Source organism: Hypanus sabinus, chromosome 22, assembly GCF_030144855.1.
Source record: "Hypanus sabinus isolate sHypSab1 chromosome 22, sHypSab1.hap1, whole genome shotgun sequence".
Lineage (NCBI taxonomy): Eukaryota > Metazoa > Chordata > Chondrichthyes > Myliobatiformes > Dasyatidae > Hypanus > Hypanus sabinus.
The window spans coordinates 15254834-15274742 of NC_082727.1; the positions used below are offsets into that span (position 1 = coordinate 15254834).

At 46.8% G+C, this 19909-nt stretch overlaps 1 protein-coding gene across 1 annotated transcript in view; it reads right to left on the reverse strand.

Annotated features, from left to right (window-relative positions):
• The window catches only part of abcc2 (ATP-binding cassette, sub-family C (CFTR/MRP), member 2), a 123037-nt gene that overhangs the window by 25624 nt on the left and 77504 nt on the right, over positions 1 to 19909 (reverse strand). The window contains exons 20-25 of the mRNA XM_059947123.1: positions 17088 to 17220; positions 14303 to 14429; positions 4929 to 5148; positions 4135 to 4289; positions 2301 to 2456; positions 503 to 702 (exon numbers count right to left, since the gene is read on the reverse strand). Coding sequence (XP_059803106.1) covers positions 503 to 702; positions 2301 to 2456; positions 4135 to 4289; positions 4929 to 5148; positions 14303 to 14429; positions 17088 to 17220 — 991 coding nt within the window. The remainder of the gene's footprint in view (positions 1 to 502; positions 703 to 2300; positions 2457 to 4134; positions 4290 to 4928; positions 5149 to 14302; positions 14430 to 17087; positions 17221 to 19909) is intronic.

Consider the following 19909-nt stretch of genomic DNA (forward strand, 5'->3'; position numbering starts at 1 on the left):
GGCAGCATCTTGTGTCCTTGAGCAAGGCACTTAACCACACATTGCTCTGTGACGACACCGGTGCCAAGCTGCTTGGGGCCTAGTGCCCTTCCCTTGGGCAACATCAGTGGCGTGGAGAGGGGAAGGCTTTACTGCCGTCCCATACAACCCTGCCCAGGCCTGCGTCCTGGAAACCTTCCAAGGCGCAAATCCATGGTCTCACGAGACTAACGGATGCCTAAAAAAAATAGGTCAAGAATCATAAAGGGCCAAGATTGTAAATCTCCTCCCCTTATGGGAAATTGGGTTCAAGAGCTGTGAGGTAATGTTGCAGCCTGTCCGCCAGGGATCGCAGGGTCACCTCTGCTGAATTACTACATTCCAGATTTATGGAATTAATGGAACCAAGTTTCCCAGTGGCCATGCAGAACTCCACTGTATAATTCATGTGGTAACATAACATCAAGGGACTGTAGCCAAGCTGCTTGATTCCACTCAGAGCTCTTAGGGGAAGCATCCATACCTGTTCGAGATAATCCAGGGAAAGATACACTTCTGGTTGTTATCCATGATCTTCTCGTTGTGGGCCAGGAAGCGTGTCTGGTGTCCATAGGCGCGGATCAGGGCCAGACCGGTTACTGTCTCCCCAAAGTGGGAGTAAATGGGCGACCGCGTGACAGAGTCCAAACGGCGGAGTTGTCTGGACGTGACGACGTAAAACCTCTGAAATGAGAAGCATTTTGCTGATCAGTGACGAGAGACGACAACAAATTAGGCCATTCAGCCCATCATCTGCTCAACTATACAATCATAGCTGATTTATTTTCCCTCTCAGCCGCATTCTCCTGTCTTCACCCATGGCTGAACATGGTGTCAAGGACCCATAAAGTCTCCAAGATGCAACAGGATGATGGCTGAATTTACACAAACATTCCTAAGCAGTCTTAGTCTTACAGTCAGCAACAGAAATAAAGGAATGTTGGATACATTTAACAACCTTTATTTACACCATCCATCGCACTCTCCCTCTACGACGTCCCATCGCACCCTCCCTCTACGCCGTCCCAACGCACCCTCCCTCTACACCATCCATCGCACCCTCCCTCTACACCATCCATCGCACCCTCCCTCTACACCATCCATCGCTCCCTCCCTCTACACCATCCATCGCTCCCTCCCTCTACACCATCCATTGCTCCCTCCCTTTACGCCATCCCATTGCACCCTCCCTCTACACCATCCATCGCTCCCTCCCTTTACGCCATCCCATTGCACCCTCCCTCTACACCACCCATCGCTCCCTCCCTCTATGCCATCCATCGCACCCTCCCTCTACACCATCCATCGCTCCCTCCCTTTACACCATCCCAACGCACCCTCCCTCTACACCATCCATCGCACCCTCCCTTTACGCCATCCATCGCACCCTCCCTTTACGCCATCCATCGCTCCCTCCCTTTACGCCATCCCATTGCACCCTCCCTCTACACCACCCATCGCTCCCTCCCTCTACACCATCCATCGCTCCCTCCCTTTACACCATCCATCGCACCCTCCCTTTACGCCATCCATCGCACCCTCCCTTTACGCCATCCATCACACCCTCCCAGGATAGAACTTTCCTATTCCTAAGAACAGGATAGTTCTTTCTTGTAAAATTCCATATAACTTAAGTTTAGCTTATATTTTTCTAGTCAGTAATGTTTATCTGATGCTATGTGCCTGTGATAATCTAAGTAAGCTTTTCTTTGCTCCTGAGGAGGTTGAATTAGACTACAACTATTTAAACTGGTTAGGGGTGAAAGGTGAAAAGTTTAAGGGGAACCTGAGGGGAAACTACTTCACTCAGAGGATCATGAGAATGTGGAACGAGCTGCCAGCACAAGTGGTGCATGCAAGCTCGAATTCAACATTTACCCGACATTTGGATAGGTACATGGATGGTAGAGGTATTTAGGGCTGAAGTCTCGGTCCAGGTCAATGGGAGGAGTCAGCTTAAATGGTTTGGCATGGATTAGATGGGCCACAGGGCCTGCTTCTGTGCTGTACTTCTCAATGACTCTATGGCTCTGTACATAGATGTATTTGTGAATTAGACAATAGAATCAAATTTGACTTTGAAATTCCCACTTGGATTTACTCATGACTGGTCTATATTGCTGGTCAACAACTCAGCTCTCAGCCACAAGTGGAAACCTCCTCCCTCAATCATATCCCTGCTGGAAATACCGGCCTGCACACCCACCCCTTCCGGATGGGCCTGATCCTTTGCCTGGCATTTCGCAATGCAACAGGCACAGGGAGGTTCCTGCCGCACCAACCTGTACGAAGTAGTAGAGAATGGCAAGAGGCACGATCACAACAGTGAAGTAAGGTGTGGCCAGGCAGATGGCCAGGAGCGTACTGAGCACGCCGAAGAAGCAGGACAGCCAGCTCCGAAACGACATTGGGATTGCCTCATCGATGGTGTAAATGTCCTGCAGAGGGAAGGAGACCAAGCTCACTGTTAAAGCTTTCACTGCCTTCCTAAGAACGCAGCGTGACCCAACCGAAGGGTTTTTCAGCTCTCTCCTCTCTTCACTTTCTCAGCGACGACAGCCAAGTCAAACTGCTCCTTCCGATTTGGAGATTAAAGATTAACCTTACTTGTCACATGGACATAGAAACACAGAAGTATACAATAAAATGAGGCACGTGCATCGCTGGCCAATGCAGTCGTGTATTGTGCAGGGGGCAGACCACCAGTATCGCTAACTTACTAATCATAACCCATACATCTTTTGGAAGCTGGAGCACTCAGAGGGGACCCACACAGTCATGGGGAGAATCTACAAACCCCTTACAGACAGCTTCATTGAATCCTGATTATTAATGTTGCAAGGTGTTACGCTAACTGCTATAGTACCATTTTGCCCCTGTCCTACCTCAGTGCATCGTTGTAATAAAATTATCTGTATGGATAGTGTACAAAATATGTTTTCCATTGCATGTGACAATTTAAAAAAAAATCAGTTTACTGAGTTACCAAGACTGCACAGGTCCAAAAATGCTGCTTAACCTGGGAGGGAGGCGGTGTGGGAGAAAGGGGGTTTTAGGTGTCTGGTCCACCAGGGATAGACACACCTCGAGTGGGAATACATAAAGGAAGGCATTAGACAAGGTTCGGATTCTTTTCAATGCAAAGTGACACTGGCAGTTCAGGATGCGGAGGAGGACATAGGTAGGAGTGCGAGGCCAGTGTGTGAAGTGTGGGAGTCAGAATCGAAGACTTTGTGGCCAAGTGCCGAGGAAGCAGGGAATCTTTCGAAGGTCTCGGACAGATTAGAATAGGCAAAGAAGTGGCAGATAGAATATAGAGTGGGAAAGGGTATAGGTCGTGCAGTTTAGTAAAAGGAATGAAGACGCAGATTATTTTCTAAATGGGAGTGATTTCAGAAATCGAAGGTGCAAAGGGACTTGGGGGCTCTTGTGCAGGATTACTTAAAGGTTAGCGGACAAGTTGAGGCATTGGTAAAGAAGGCAAATGCAATGCTAGCGTTGACTTCCAGAGGACCAGCACAGAAAGGAGGATGTGATGCTGAGGCTTTGTGAGGCATTAGTCAGACCACACAGAGTATTGTGAGCAGTTTGGGCCCCGTACCTAAACAAGATTGTGCTGGCATCGGAGAGGAGCCAGAGAAAGTTTACAAGAATAATCCTAGGAAAGAAAGGCTTAACATATTAGGATGGCTCTAGGCCTGTGCTCTCTGGAGTTCAGAAGAATAAGGGGGAATCTCATTGACACCTATAGAATATTGAAGGGTCTAGATAGAGTGGATGTGGAGAGAATGTTTCCTGCAGAGGGTGAGTCTAGGACTGAGAGGGCACAGCTTCAGAATAGAAAGTCTTTTCAGAACAGAGATCAGGAGGGTAGTGAATCTGTGGAGGACAAGTCATCGGTATATCTAAAGCAGAGCTTGATAATTTCTTGATTATTCAGATGGTGAAGGAGGTTGGTGTTGAGAGAGAATATAAGCCAGCCATGACTGAATGGCGGAGTGGATGGAAGGGTACAAATGGCCTAATTCTGCCCCTATGCATTATGCTCTCTTGGCTCTGATCTGACACAGTAGGCAGCCCTGAACCCACCCAGCGGCTGTAATAGGAATACCGCACCTTGGCGAACCTGTTGACAATCCTGCCTGTCGGTGTGGTGTCGAAGAAGGACATGGGAAGATGCAGGATGTTGTGGAGCAGGCGGGAGTGCAGGTCCCGGGAGGCAGCGATCGTCCTTCCCGCAATCAGGAACGCTCCAAGGAGCACAAAGATACCTGAGGGACACACAGAAGAATGAAGAGTTTGCTTGTTCATAGCTATCTCCAGCTTACCAGGGAATAGTCATGATGCACCATCAATAACTCTCGGAGACGTGAGGTGAGAGATAGGCTTTTATTAGCTGGAAGAGAGAGCACTATCAGCAGCAAGAGACCATCACACAACATCCTGGAGACGGAGGGAGGAGCAGTGCCTCCAATCGCCTTTATACAGGGGTCTGTGGGAGGAGCCACAGGAGCAGTCAGCAGAGGGGCGTGTCCAGACAGGTATATGTAGTTCACCACAAGTCAGAAGCCATTTGTCCTTTCAATTCTACCGCATAACTTGATCTGTTCTGAATTCCATCCACCCAGAATGTTTCCATAGTCCTTGGCAGCTTCACTCAACAAATCCCCACAATGATGATCAAATAACTAAAGGTGTTTGAAATCCGAAATAAGAACAGGAAATTTTGGAAACACTCAGCTAACAGAATTCTCGTGTTTCAATCTCTCCACAGATGCTACCCGTTTCCAGAATTTTCTGAATTAAAAGCTGCCAATACTCAACAAACCTTAGAGCCAAGCTAACATCGCAGATCTGAGAAGGTACCCCAATTCGCCCTGTCCCCGAGCACTGAAGCAAAACCCACCAACCTTGGGCGAGTCCCAGCACTCCAAAGATGCCAATCCGCCAGTCCCTTGCAGCGACCTCGTCGGTGGCGTTGATGTAACGGTTGGCGTCATTGGTCCAGTCGCTAAGCCATAAATTCTGTCCAATGGCAGCCACGTACTGAGTGAGGTACATCAGTACTATCAGCATGGAGTACGACCAACCAATGGCACGCAAGTACTTCCAGTAGACTTTGAACTTCACCTGTCAATCAAAGCAAAAATAACCACAACCCTTAATAAGAACCGAGAACTAGTGGATAAGGTGGGAGGGGGTGGATATTTTCCCAACAGGGCAGGCAGCATCTGTGGGGATAGAGGCCATTAATGCTTCAGATTGAGGACTTGGCACAGGAATGGGAAAGGTTGAGCTCAGAAAGAAAGAAGCAATGGAGGAAACAGGAAGATGGATCATTATGGGGTGGAAAGAGGAGGACAGTGGTGGAAGTGTGGCTGCCTTCTCAGCCATTCCAGTCCTAATGAAGGGTCTTGGTCTGAAACATCAACTGTTTCTACCTCTGCATTGATGCTGCCTGACCTGCTGACTTCCTCCAGCATTTTATAGGTGTTACTGTGCTGGGAATCTCTGGCATTGGTCACGGGACCATTGGCACCAGCTCTTGTCCTCTAGGATGATAATTGGTACCTTGACCATCGGAATCATAGAGAAATGTAGCATGGAAACAGGCCCATCAACACAACGCTTGTCACCCAAGTCCCCAGCAACTCTCTACAAACGTACTCTGGACACATTCTGACTGGTTACACCACCATCTGGTACAGAGGCTCCACTGTAGGCCGAGTTACTCCACCATGCACTCAAGCCTCCCACCACTGAGGGCATCTTCAAATGGCAGAGCCTCAGAAAGGCAGCAGACCCCAGACGCCAAGGTCATGCCCTCTTTTAGATACAGCCATCAGGTCAGGGGTAGAGGAGCCTGAAGACCCACAATCAACAATTCAGGAACAGCTTCTTCCCCTCTGCCACCTGAACAATGAACCCATGAAATATTTTATTGCTCTCTCTTTTTGCACTATTTACTTATTTATATATATTTCTTATTGTAATGTATAGTTATTGTATTATTTATTTATTGAGATACAATGTGAAAAAGGCCTTTGTGACCCTTCGAGCTATGCTGCCCAGCAACCAACCTCCCCCCCCCCCCCCCGATTTAATCCCAGCCTAATCATGGGACAATTTATAATGACCCATTCACCTACCAACGGGTATGTCTTTGGACTGTGGGAAGAAACTGGAGCACCCGGAGGAAACCCACGAGGAGAACATACAAACTCCTTACAGGCAGTGGCGGGAATTGAACCTGGGTCGCTGGCTCTATAAAGCTGTGCTAACCGCTTTGCTACCGTGTCACCCTTGTGTATTACGCATGGCAATGTACTGCTGCAAAACAACAGATTTGGTGATAAATGCCAATGATATTAAACCTGATTCTGTATTCTGTATTGCATTTTAAAGTATATTTTATGTTTGTCAGTGACAATAAACGGGCTTCTGAGACCATGCAGACCCACCAGCCCCTTACACTAATCCCATTTCATTCTCCATGCGATCACACAACCCTCTAGATTCTATCACACACACAGGTAAGGGGATTAAGAAGTCGTTGTAGGGTTCCCCTGTGGCCATTCCCCTCAGCACCACTTTGGATTCTGCTGCGGGAGATGACCCATCAGATCAGACAGCAGCGGCCAGGCTGGTGGCACGGTTGCCAGTCTGAGGCTCGACAGGGAAGGGTAAAGTCAGACAGTGTGGTAGTTATAGGGGACTCGATAGTTAGAGGGACAGACAGGTGATTCTGTGGCCGCAAAAGAGACTCCAGGATGGTGTGTTGCCTCCTGGGTGCCAGGACCATGATGTATCAGAGAGGCTGCTGGGTATTCTCAAAGGGGAGGGCAACAGCCAGAGGTCGTGGTGCATATTGGCACCAATGACATAGGCAGAAATGGGGAAGGGGTCCTTCGCAGTGAGCGTATAGAGTTAGCAAAAGGATCTCCAAGGTAGTAATCTCTGGATTACTCTCAGTGCCTCAGGCTCGTGCAGGTAGGAGTGGGGTGATAGCACAAATGAATGAGTCGCTGAGGAGATGGTGCAGGGGGCAGGGTTTCAAGTTCTTGGATCATTGGGAGCTTTTCTGGGGTAAGGGTGACCTGTACAAGAGGGACAGGTTACACTGAACTGGAGGGGAACCAACATCCTGGCCGGGAGGTTTCCCAATGCCACTCGGGAGGGTTTAAACTAGTTTTGCAGGGGGCTGGGAACTGAGCAACAGGTGAGTAAGGGAAGAGGTGGACAGAAGGTAGACATCAGGGAAAGTATTGAGAGGCAAAGTTTTAATGACAGGTACGATGACAGTCTGAAGTGTGTATATTGCGAGGAGCATTATGGGTAAGGATGATGAACACAGATCAGTAGGTGGAACTACGATGTTGTAGCCATCACTGAAACTTGGTTGAGAGAGGGGCAGGGGTGGATGATTAATGTACCAGGTTTTTAAAATTCTAAAAAAGATAGAGGAGGTGGTAAAGCGTGGGGGGTGGGGGGGGGGTAGGAGTTGCACTACTAATCAGGAGCAATATCACTGCTGCACTCAGAGGAGACATAATGGAGGGGTCAGACACCGAGTCCATTTGGGTGGAAATCAGGAACAGGAAGGGTACAATCACACTGATGGGATTGAACTACAAATCCCCCAGTAGACACTGGGACATTGAGGAACAGATATGTAATCAGATTAATTAAATGTGTAAAAATAAAAGGGTTGTTGTCATGGGGGATTTCAAATTCCCTTATATAAACTGGGACCTTCTTAGTGGAAGGGGCGTAGATCGGGCGGAATTTGTTGTGTTTTCAGGAGGGTTCCTTAAGTCAATATGTGGACAGTCCAACAGGTGGACCTAGTGTTGGGTAATGGGCCTGGCCAGGTGACTGACCTCTCAGCGGGTGAACAGTCAGGGAAGAGTGGCCACAACTCCTTTGCTTTCAGGACAGCTATAGATAAGGATTGGATTGGTCCTTGTGGGAGAGTTTTAAATTGGAGTAGGGCAAATTACAAGGGCATTAGGCAGGAACTAAGAGCAGCAAACTGGGAACACCTTTTCTCTGGCAAGTCCACTTCAGACATGTGGAGAGTGTTTAAAGATCAATTGCACAGAGCATAGGAAAGGTATGTTCCTGATGAGAGAAAGAGTGGGCTTGGCAAGATAAGAGGACCTGGGTGTCCGGGGAAATGCAGAATTTAGCCATGAAAAAAAAGTATGTAAAGCTTCAGAAGTTAGGATCAAACGAAGCACATGAGGAGTATATAGAAGCCAGGAAATAACTAAGGAGTGGAATTAAGAAAGACAGGAGGGGCCATGGAAAGTCGTTGGCAAGTAGGATTCGGGGTGAATCCCAAGGCATTCTACACATACGTCAAGAGCAAGAGAATAACTAGGGAGAGGGTAGGACCACTCAAGGATAAATGGGTGTGGAGAATGTAAGTGAGATACTTAATGAGTACTTTGCTTCAGTCTTTACCAAGGAAAAGGATATGGAGGACCAGGAGATCAGTGCTGAGTGTATATGTATGATAGCGTGTTTAGAGGTCAAGTGGGAGGAGGTGTTGGGCCTCCTAATGAGTATTAAGGTGGATAAGTCCCTATGGCCTAATGGGATTTACTCCAGGTTATTGAAGGAGACAAGAAATGAGATTGCTGGGGCTTTGACCAGTATATTCATGTGAGGTCCCAAAGGTCTGGCCAGTGGCTAATGTTGTACCTCTATTTAAGAAGGGAACAAGGGAAAATCCTGGGAACTATAGACTGGTGAGTCTCACGTCAGTTGTAGGAAAGTTGCTGGAGAAAATTCTTAGGGATATGATATCTGGGCATTTGGAAACCCTTGGTTTGATTAGGGAAAGTCGGCTTGGCTTTGTGCGTGGCAGGTCGCGCCTTACCAACTTGATTGAGTTTTTTGACAAGGTGACCAGAGAGATTGATGAGGGTAGGGTAGTGGATGTTGTCCTCATGGATTTTAGTAAGGCGTTTAACAAAAATGCTCACGTGAGGCTAATCCAGAAGATACATGGGGCCATGGCATATTGGCTGTTTGGATTCAGAACTGGCTTGTGCATAGAAGATAGAGGGTAGTGGGTTGAAAGGACTTATTTGAGCTGGAGGTCTGTAATTAGTGGAGTTCCACAGGGATCTGTGCTGGGACCTGTGCTGTTTTGTGATGTATATAAATGACCTGGATGAAAATGTAGATGGGTGGGTTACTAGGTTTACAGATGATACAAAGATTGGTGGAGTCGTGGATTGTGTAGAAGACTGGCAAAGAATAAAGTGCAATATAGATCAGTTGCAGATATGGGCAGAGAAATGGCAGATGGAGTTTAGCCCAGATAAATGTCAAGTGTTGCACCTTGGTGGGGCAAATGCAAGTGGACAGTACACCGTTAAGTACAAGATTCTGAACAGTATTGTTGAGCAGAGAGATCTTGGGATCTAAGTTTATAGCTCCTTGAAAGGAGCTACACAGGATCTTATGTTTGTTAAGAAGGCTTACGGAATGCTTACTCTTATTAGTCAAGGTGTTGAGTTCAAAAGTCAGGAAATTGTGTTGCAACTTTATAAAACTCTGGTTAGGCTACATCTGGAATATTGCATACAGTTCGGGTCAACCCACTACAGGAAGGATGTTGAGGCTTTGGAGAGGGTGCAGAAGAGGTTTACCGGGATGCTGCCTGGTTTAGAGGGCATTCGCTATCACGAGAGGCTGGACAAACTTGGGTTGTTTTCTCTGGAGCGTCAGAGGCTGAGGGGAGATCTGATAGAGGTTTACAAGATTATGAGGCGAGTAGATAGAGTGGACAGAGAATATCTGTTTTCCAGAGTTGAAATGTCTAATATTAGAGGGCATGCATTGAAGGTGAGAGAAGGTAGGTTCAAAGGGGATGTGAGGGGTAAGTTTTTTACTCAGAGAGTGATGGATGTCTGGAATTCGTTGCCTGGTATGGTGGTAGATGCAAATACATTAGAGGCTTTTAAGAGACGTTTGGATAGGCACATGGATGTGAGGAAGATGGAGGGATATGGACATTGTGTAGGTAGGAGGGATTAGCGTTTAGGTGTCTTTTTAGCTGGTTCTGCACAAGGTTGTGGGCTGAATGGCCTGTTTCTGTACTGTTCTATGTTTTACCAGACAAATTAAAGCAGCCCACCAATTAACCCACCAACTCTCACGTCTTTTGGATATATGAGGAAACTGGACCACCAAATGTAGAACACGTAAACTCCTCACAGAGACGACCAGAGATCAGGAATGAACACAGATCACTGGAACTGCAAGGCAGTGACTCTTCTGGTAAAAACAGGCTGGATGAAAACTGTGTTGATACTGATCCAGTCGGTTCTCTGAAAGCACAGTCTGTGTAGTCATATCCAGTGGCTTCTCTATCTTCCAATGCCTTTCTCTTAAGGACTGTGGCCAGCGATCATCATGGTTTCCAAGCGGGACTGTTAGTGAACTGGAAGGAGAGCAACTAACACTAAACCTTGGACTACTTGGGAGAAGGATCTCCAGTCTCCTTACGTTCAGTTCATTATCTGCTGAGACCAGACCAAGAATTGGCCGTAGAAGTGACCAAGTCCCAACAGAATCCCAGAATGGTGCCAGTGGAATGTAGCATTCCCTGATGAGAGGGGAAAGATTTTCAGGGGACCCTCTTTATGCAGAGGGTGGTAGGTGAAAGGAGCAAGCTGCCAGAGGAAGTGGTTGAAGAAGGTACAATAACTGCAATTAAACGACACTTTGATATGTTTGGAGAGGTACTTAATACATACTTTGATTCAGTATTCGCTAAGGAAAAAGACCTTGGCAAGAGTAGGGATGACTTACAGTGGATCGCAAAGCTTGAGCATATAGACATTAAGAAAGAGGATGTGCTGGAGCTTTTGGAAAGCATCAAGTTGGATAAGTCACCAAGACCGGACGAGGTATACTCCAGGCTAATGTGGGAGGCAAGGGAGGAGATTGCTGAACCCCTGGCAATGATCTGTGAATCATTAATGGGGACGGGAGAGGTTCTGGAGGATTGGAGGGTTGCAGATGTTGTTCCCTAATTCAAGAAAAGGAGTAGACATAGCCCAGGAAATTATAGACCAGTGAGTCTTACTTCAGTGTTTGGTAAGTTGATGGAGTAGATCCTGAGAGGCAGGATTTATGAACATTTGGAGAGGCATAATATGATTAGGAATAGTTAGCATGGCTTTGTCAAAGGCAGGATGTGCCTTATGAACCAGACTGAATTTCTTGAGGATGTTTGATTGATGAAGGTAGAGCACATGATGAACACATTGATGAAGGTAGAGCAGTACATGTAGTGTATATGGATTTCAGCAAGGCATTTGATAAGGTATCCCATGCAAGGCTTATTGAGAAAGTAAGGAGGCATGGGATCCAAGGGAGCATTGCTTTGTGGATCCAGAACTGGCTTGTCCACGGAAGGCAAAGAATGGTTGTAGACAGGTCATATTCTGCATGGAGATTGATGACCAGTGGCCTCCCTCAGGGATCTGTTCTGGGATCCCTTCTCTTAGTGATTTTTATAAATGACCTGGATGAGGAAGTGGAGGGATGGGTTAGTAAAAAGGTTGAGGGTATTGTGGATAGTGTGGAGAGCTGTCAGAGGTTAAAACAGGACATTGATAGGATGCAAAACTGGTCTAAGTGGCAGATGGGGTTCAAATCAGATAAGTGTGAGGTGGTTCATTTTGGTAGGTCATATTTGATGACAGAATATAGTATCAATGGTAAAACTCTTGGCAGTGTGGAGGACCAGAGGGATCTTGGGGTCCGAGTCCATAGGACACTCAAAGCTGCTGCGCAGGTTGACCCTGTGTTTAAGAAGGCATACAGTGCATTGGCCTTCATCAACCATGGGATTGAGTTTAAAAGCCGAGGGGTAATGCTACAGCTGTATAGGACCCTGGTCAGACCCCACTTGGAGTACCGTGCTCTGTTCTGGTCACAGTTCTGGTACAGGAAGGATGTGGAAACTATAGAAAGGGTGCAGAGGAGATTTACAAGGATGTTGGCTGGATTGGGGAGCATGCCTTATGAGAATAGGTTGAGTGAATTTGGCCTTGTCTCCTTGGAGCAACGGAAGAAGAGAAGTGACCTGATAGAGGTGTACAAGATGATGAGAGGCATTGATCGTGTGGATAGTCAGAGGCTTTTTCCCAGGGCTGAAATGGCTAACACGAGGGGGCATAGAAGTGGTGCAGAGGAAATTTACAAGGATGTTGCTTGGATTGGGAAGCATGCCTTATGAGAAAAGGTTGAGTGAACTCGGCCTTTTTTCCTTGGAGTGTTGGAGGATGAGGGGTGACCTGAGAGAGGCATTGATCATGTGGATAGTCAAAGGCTTTTTCCCAGGGCTGAAATGGCTAACATGAGAGGGAACAGTTTTAAGCTGCCTGGACGTAGGTACAGAGGAGATGTCAGGGCTAAGTTTTTTTTTTAAAATGCAGAGAGTAGTGAGAGTGTGGAATGGGCTGCTGGTGACAGTGGTGGAGGCAGATACAATAGTGTCTTTTAAGAGACTCCTGGATAGGTACATGGAGCTTAGAAAAATAGGGGGCTGTGGATAATCCTAGGTAATTTCTTAAGTAAGTACATGCTCAGCACAGCATTCTGGGTCGAAGGGCATGTATTGCGCTGTAGATTTTCTATGTTTCCATGTTTCTATCTGAGGTGCAAAGGGACTTGACAGTCCTCGTGGAAAACTCCCAGAGGGTTAATTCACAAGTTGAGATTGTGCGTGGTAAAGAAGGCAAATGCAATGTTGACATTTATTTCAAGTGGAATCGAATATAAAAGCAAGGAGATAATGCTGAGCCTTTATAAGACACTTGTCAGTCCTCATGGAGTATTGTCAACAGGTTTGAGCCCCATATCTCAGAAAGGATGTGTTGTCATTGGAGAGAGTCCAGAGGACATTCATGAGGATGATTCTAGGAATGAAGGTGCTTTGGCAGCTGGGCCTGCAATCACCGGAATTTAGAAGAATGCCTGGGGATATCATCGAAACCTTCCGAATGTTGAAAGGATTAGTTGGGGTTGATATGGAGAGGATCATTCCTATGGTGGGGGTATACAAAACTAGAGGGCACAGCCTCAAAATTGAGGGGCGACCCTTTAGAACAGAGTTAAGGAGGAATGTTTTTAGCCAGACGGTAGTATTTAAGGTATATTTATGGCAGAAGTTAATAGTTTCCTGATTGTTGAGAGGATATAGCGAAGAGCAGGTGTGTGGGGTTGCATGGGATCCTGGATCAGCCATGATGCAATGGCGGAGGGGACCAGATGGCTGCTCCTATGTCTTATGGTCTTTCGGTTAAAATCAGCCAGAGGAAAGGAGAGAAATGCCAGTGAAAGAAGGCAATGGCACAGATGTAGTTGTACAACACAGTAAAAACCCTTCAGCCCAAATCGTCCATTCCAACCTAACTATCTAACAGAGTGTAATCCTCTGGTCAAAACGTTTTAGTGTATCCGTACTGTTATGTTGTTAGGTATTTTATTTTCTGCTGCCTTTCTGTAAAATGCAGTGTGTGCTGTTAATTAAGCTTCACAGCCCAGTATTTTTCTGCTAAGAGAAGAAGCAGTTTGATCACCTTATGAATGTCATGTCATCCAGTCGGGCTTGTCCTGATAACGTTCTGTCCAGTGGGATGCCGCGGAACATTCCAGGGAGGTTGGCAGCATCAGATTTCCAACAGCCAGTGGGTTGGTTTTGGGTCTTTTTGGCAAGTGCTGGATGAAGGAGGTGCGGAGCAGAGTGCAAGGGTAGGCCCTCATGGAACCCCGACCAAGGGAGAGGTACATTGGTGAGGAGTGCTTTGTGCAGACAAATGCTTCTCTGGAGAGACTGCAAGTAGTTCTGAGATAGCCTGTTAGTTGGTAATGGGCTCGAGGGAAGTTCGAACTGTGGCTGGAGTCTTTTAAGCAGAAGGCACTGGCAGCGACGGTGGTAGAAGAGGATGCAATCCGGTCTTTTAAAAGATCCTCAGACAGATACACAGAAAAACAGAGGGCTATGCGGTAGGGAAATTCTAGGCAGTTTCTAAGGGCCTGTAACGTGCTGTAGATTTCTGTACTCTGTGTTCTAGGTACAGGCCAGGTGGCATCTAGGTTGCCATGGATAAGCAGGGCCTCAGGGCCTGTTTCCGTGTGGAGTGACTCTCTGTCCTCATCACTGAGATCAGGACCAGTTCATGCCAACCATAACATTTGATAGCCAACGTCTCAGGAGCCATCCCAAGCCCTCCCATGGACAGAAAAAAAACATTACCTTTCCCGTTTCCATGGTCTCATCCTCTATCAACCTTTGACCCTTCACCACCTCCACCTGCCCCATTTTCTTTGGCGCCAGGTTCTTGTTTCTTGTGGACCTCTTCAGTGACACTCTCACGCTGTTTCTGTTGAGGAAAGGACACCAAATACAGCGTGCAGATCACTTCCGTTCAAAATTCCAAAATTATTCAAGTGGGAGTTTGTGCATGAATGGGATAGTGTATTCAAAACATGCGTAAGAGGCATGGAGACAGACAATCGCAGAGGCACGGAGAGAGAAAGATAGAGAGAGACAACCAACAGAGAGAGCAAGGAACTTTGTGTGTGCGTGTGTTTGTGAGCTTCAATGACCCGAGACCAAAAGGTGATTGTGACTGGAAAAAGGTGAGAAGAGAGACTCCTGCAGTGGTTGGGAATGTGGAGTGTGCGGTGGAGGTGAGAGCAGCTGATCCCACCACTGCATTTTGAACAGTCCCTAGTGCAATGCAATGGACTCCTGACCTCACAATCTACCTCGCTTAGACCTTGAACCTTGTTGTCTGCCTGCACTGCAGCTTCCCTGTGGCTGTACCACTTTATTCTGCATTCTGTTATTGTTTTCCCTTGTTCTGCTGCAGTGCAGTGCCCTGAGGAGACGATTTGTATGGATGGCTTTCAAAACAAAAGCTTTTCACTCCACCTTGGTAAATGCGATACTAATAAATCAACACGTACATTTTTTAAAAATTACTGAGATACAGCAAGGAACACCCCTCTCCCTCCCTTCGAGCCACACCATTCAGCAACCTTGATTTAACCCTAGCCTAAATAACCATTTAACCTACCAATCAGTACACCTTTGTATTGTGGGAGGAAATCCACACAGTCATGGGGAGAACGTACAAACTCCTTACAGGCAGCAGCAGGAATTGAACCCCGACCACCTGTACTGTAAAGCGTTGTGCTAACCACTACACCACTGTGCTGCCCTACAAAGGTTATGTAGACCTACGGGGTAATTGTCCTGATCAGTGTCTCTGACATTTGACACTAGAACACTACAACACAGTACATGCCCTTCAGCCCTCGATGTTGTGCCGACCCATATATTCCTTACAAAAAAGCACTAAACCCACACTACCCCGTAACCCTCTATTTTTCTTTCATCCATGTGCCTGTCCAAGAGGCTCTTAAATACCCCCAAAGTTTTAGCTTCCACCACCATCCCTGGCATGTCATTCTAGGCACCCATATGACCATATATAACCATATAACCATAACAGCACGGAAACAGGCCATCTCGGCCCTTCTAGTCCATGCCAAGTGCTTACTCTCACCTAATCCCACTGACCAGCACTCAGCCCATATCCCTCCATTCCTTTTCAGTCCATATACCTATCCAATTTTTTTTGAAATGACAATATCGAACCTGCCTCTACCACTTCTACTGGAAGCTCATTCCACACAGCTACTGCTCTCTGAGTAAAGAAATTCCCCCTCATGTTACACTTAAACTTTTGCCCCCTAAGTCTCAACTCATGTCCTCTTGTTTGAATCTCCCCTACTCTCAATGGAAAAAGTTTATCCACATCAACTCTATCTATCCTCCTCATAATTTTAAGTACCTTTTTCAAGTCCTCCCTCAACCTTCTACACTCCAAAGAATAAAGACCTAACTTGTTCAACCTTTCTCTGTAACTTAGGTGCTGAAACCCAGGTAACATTCTAGTAAATCTTCTCCGTAGTCTCTCTATTTTGTTGACATCTTTCCTATAATTCGGTGACCAGAACTGTACACAATACTCCAAATTTGGCCTTACCAATGCCTTGTACAATTTTAACATTACATCCCAACTCCTATATTCAAAGCCAACATACCAAAAGCTTTCTTCACCACCCTATCCACACGAGATTCCACCTTCGGGGAACTATGCACCATTATTTCTAGATCACTCTGTTCTACTGCATTCTTCAATACCCTACTATTTACCATGTATGTCCTATTTGGATTATTCCTACCAAAATGTAGCACCTCACACTTATCATCATTAAACTCCATCTGCCATCAGTCCGCCCACTCATCTAACTGGTCTAAATCTCTCTGCAAACTTTGAAAACCTACTTCATTATCCACATCGCCACCTACCTTTGTATCATCTGCACACTTACGAACCCAATTTACCACCCCATCATCCAGATCATTAATGTATATGACAAAAAATATTGGACCCAGTACAAATCCCACAACCCTCTGTGTAAAAAAAAACTTATGCCTGATATCTCCCCTAAAATTTCTTCTGGCATTTGAAGATGTCTCCTCGGGCAAGGTACTTGGATACTGAATGAATTGTTTTGTGAAATGAAGGGCAACGGTACATTGGAGGCTTATGTTAGAGACCAGCCTGGCCACCATGGAGTCTGGGACTATTTGTATTCTTCACATGGGAAGCATGAAGGAAATTGGTTGGTCCTCCTTTCAGGGAGGTTTTGAACAGACTTTTAACAGTTCCAAAAAACAGGTTGCTACGTATTCTTGGTCAGGTGTTTTCTCATCCCTAGCGGTGAATTATTTGGTTTTCTGACCAGGACGGAACACCAACTTTGTGGAATGAAATTCTTTGTGGTTGTGAAAATTTCCTTGAGTTGAAATAAATAAAAGCCAATGGAAGAGGCATAAAAAGGGTCTCTGCCTTTGTGTGTGGACACACGGATAGCTTCACGGATTGGAAGGATTGAGAGCTAAAAGTGAATCCCGCAGTCGCCTTTGTGAAGGGATAACCACAGACCTCGCTCCAGGATCTCACCTCCATGTCCTGCGCCTGGCTCGATCACTGAGCTCCCGTTTCAGCTCCAGAGTCACTGTGTCGCCGGGGTGTTCATCTGCCTTCGGTCCGTGATCTTCACCCATTGCGAGATCCTCCTCTGTCACCATGGTAACTGAAAGCACAAGGGGCCATGGGAATGATGAAAGACAGGAAATCCCTTGGATAACTGGAGGAGCAATGCCCTCAGCCTCTCTGCTCTTATGTTCCCTGGAAGCTGGAGGTCAGATGTCTACAAGGACTGGATTTATGGCATGTGCAGAATCTCTTGTGCCTCTTAGTTCTACTCAATCTGCTTCCAGCCTGTAAGACTGGAAACAAGGCCAGTGCACCAGTTACTTCATCAGGAAGCTAATCCTAACCCTAATGCACGTCCCCTTTCATCCTCATCAATTTTTTACAGATGAACCATAGAAAACATCCTATCGGGATGCATCATGGCTCCCTGTCAAGTTAAGATTCCCAGGACAAGGACAGTATAGGCAGCCACTATGTGACCAATCTGTATCAATGGTTTTGATACAAACCATTGCTGGAGAAACTCTGACAGACAGGCAGCATGGGCGGAGGGAAATGGACAGTTGATGTTCTGAGTCAAGAGGGGAGATAGCCAGCATGAGGAAGTGAGGAGAAGAGGCAGAGCGGGAGCAGGGAGGTGATGGGCAGATGGAGGAGGGGGGAGTGGGAAGTAACATTGACTGGAAGGCAATGGGTGGATCTACTCCAGGTGAGGAGTGGTGACGGGCCGATGGAGGAGGGGAGAGTGGGAGTAACAACAGAGGCTGGGAGGGGATAGGTGGAGGTGACAAAGACCTGCAGACGGTGGAATCTGATAGGAGAGGAAGGTGAAGTAGACATATTCACCCAACAGATTCCTATAATGGCAAGTTTACTCTATAAGGGAAGATTTAGAGAGATACAAAACACCAGAGCAGCTCAGAAGGTTAGGCCAATCTCTAGAAGGGAATAGATCGTGTCATTTTGGGCCAATACCCTTCATCAGGACTGGAAAGGAAGGGAGAAGAAGCCAGAACAAGGTGGGGAGAGGGGAAGGGTTACAAACTGGTAGGTGATAGGTAAACCAGTTGAGGGGGAAGGTGGGCAGGTGGGAGGTGGCAGATGAAGTAAGGAGCCAGGAGGTGATAGGTGGAAAGGGCTGAAGAAGAATTATCTGATAGGAGGGGACAGTGGACCATAGGAGAATGGGAAGAGGAGGGGCATCATAGGGATGTGATGGGCTGATGGGCGATGAGGAGGAATGAGTAGGTAAGAGGGGAATTGGAATGGGGAATTGAGAAAGAGAGAAGGGGGAGGGAGGGGGAGGAATTACCAGAAGTTCGATAAACTGGTATGCAGACCGTTAGTTTGGAGGCTTCCCAAACAGAATATGAGGCGTTGCTCCGTCAAGGAGAGAGTGGCCTCACTGTGGCAGTAGAATGCCACAGGAGTCTGGGCACAAAGTCTGTCTCAGCCAGCTCTGTGATCCAGGGAGCACCTTCATCGAAATTCCTGGCATGCTGTGGGCTCTCATTCGTGAAATGATATCCCTGACAGCCTGTAATCCTTCAATGCACAGTGGCGAGATGAAAAAGCTAAAACGTTTCAGACCATAAGATACAGGAGCAGATTTAGGCCATTCGGCCCATCCTGTCTGCTCTGCCATTTCATCATGGCTGATCCATTTCTCCCTCAGCCCCAACCTCCAACCTCCGTAACGCCTGGTGCCCTGAGTAAACAACAATCTCTGCCTTAAATATACCCAGTATCCTTAGCCTCACTAGCCCTCAGCCTTGACGTTAATGGACCCAAACCAAGAACATCAAACTCAACAGGGAAAAAAATTTAAAAAACATTGAATCTTTCAGTTATCTTTCACACCCTGTACAGAATCGTTTTGGACCAGAAAACACCTCCTCCCAACAACCAGTTTCCTACCTATTTATTTGAATTAGATGAAAACCAAACTCTTTTCATTCAGTCCCACGGCACCGAATCCAAAGAGTCGGAACAACTCTATCCATTGTCTAAGCAGAATCCCGAAAGATGACAAGTTGGACCACAATGAGTAAACTTAGGCAGCACCACATCCATCACAATTATCAGTGAGGGCACTCTACACATCTGTGTCCTCAGCCCCTTAACTTTCTTCCCTACATACTCACGACGGCGCGGTCAGATTCTGCTAGAGCTCGATCTACAAGTTTGCAGACAATGCCACAGTTCTGGGTCAGATCACAAACGACAATGAGATGAACTACAGGAAGGAGATAGAGAGGACCAAGCGGCATAGTGTCAGGACAGTAATCGTTCTCCGAACATTGGCAAGCTGGTCAGGAAGCGGGAAAGAGCACACACCCCCATAGGGGTCAATTGTGCTGAGGTGAAGATGGTTGAGAGTTTCACATTCCAGGGTTCAACCAGAAAGCAAGTCCGCCAACTCCTCTACTTCCACAGGTGGCTAAAGAAATTTGACGTGGTCCCTTTGTTCCTCACTCGTTTTTACAGATGCACAATAGAGGACATCCCATCCAGCAACGGCTCCACCCAAGACCACCAGAAACGACAGAGGGTTGTAGAGACAGCTCAGTGCATCACAGAAACCAGACTCCCGTCTGCAAACTCTGTCTGCACTCTGGGAAGCAGCCAGCCTAATCGAAGGCCCCTCCCATCCTGGCCGCTCTCTCTTTTTTTCCCCATTTTCCTCAGGCGCAAGATAGAAAAGTTTAAGAACACAGACTCTACCATAAAGCCCGATGACAGTTTTAAGATTCGTAGAACATAGAAAAGCTACAGCACAATACAGG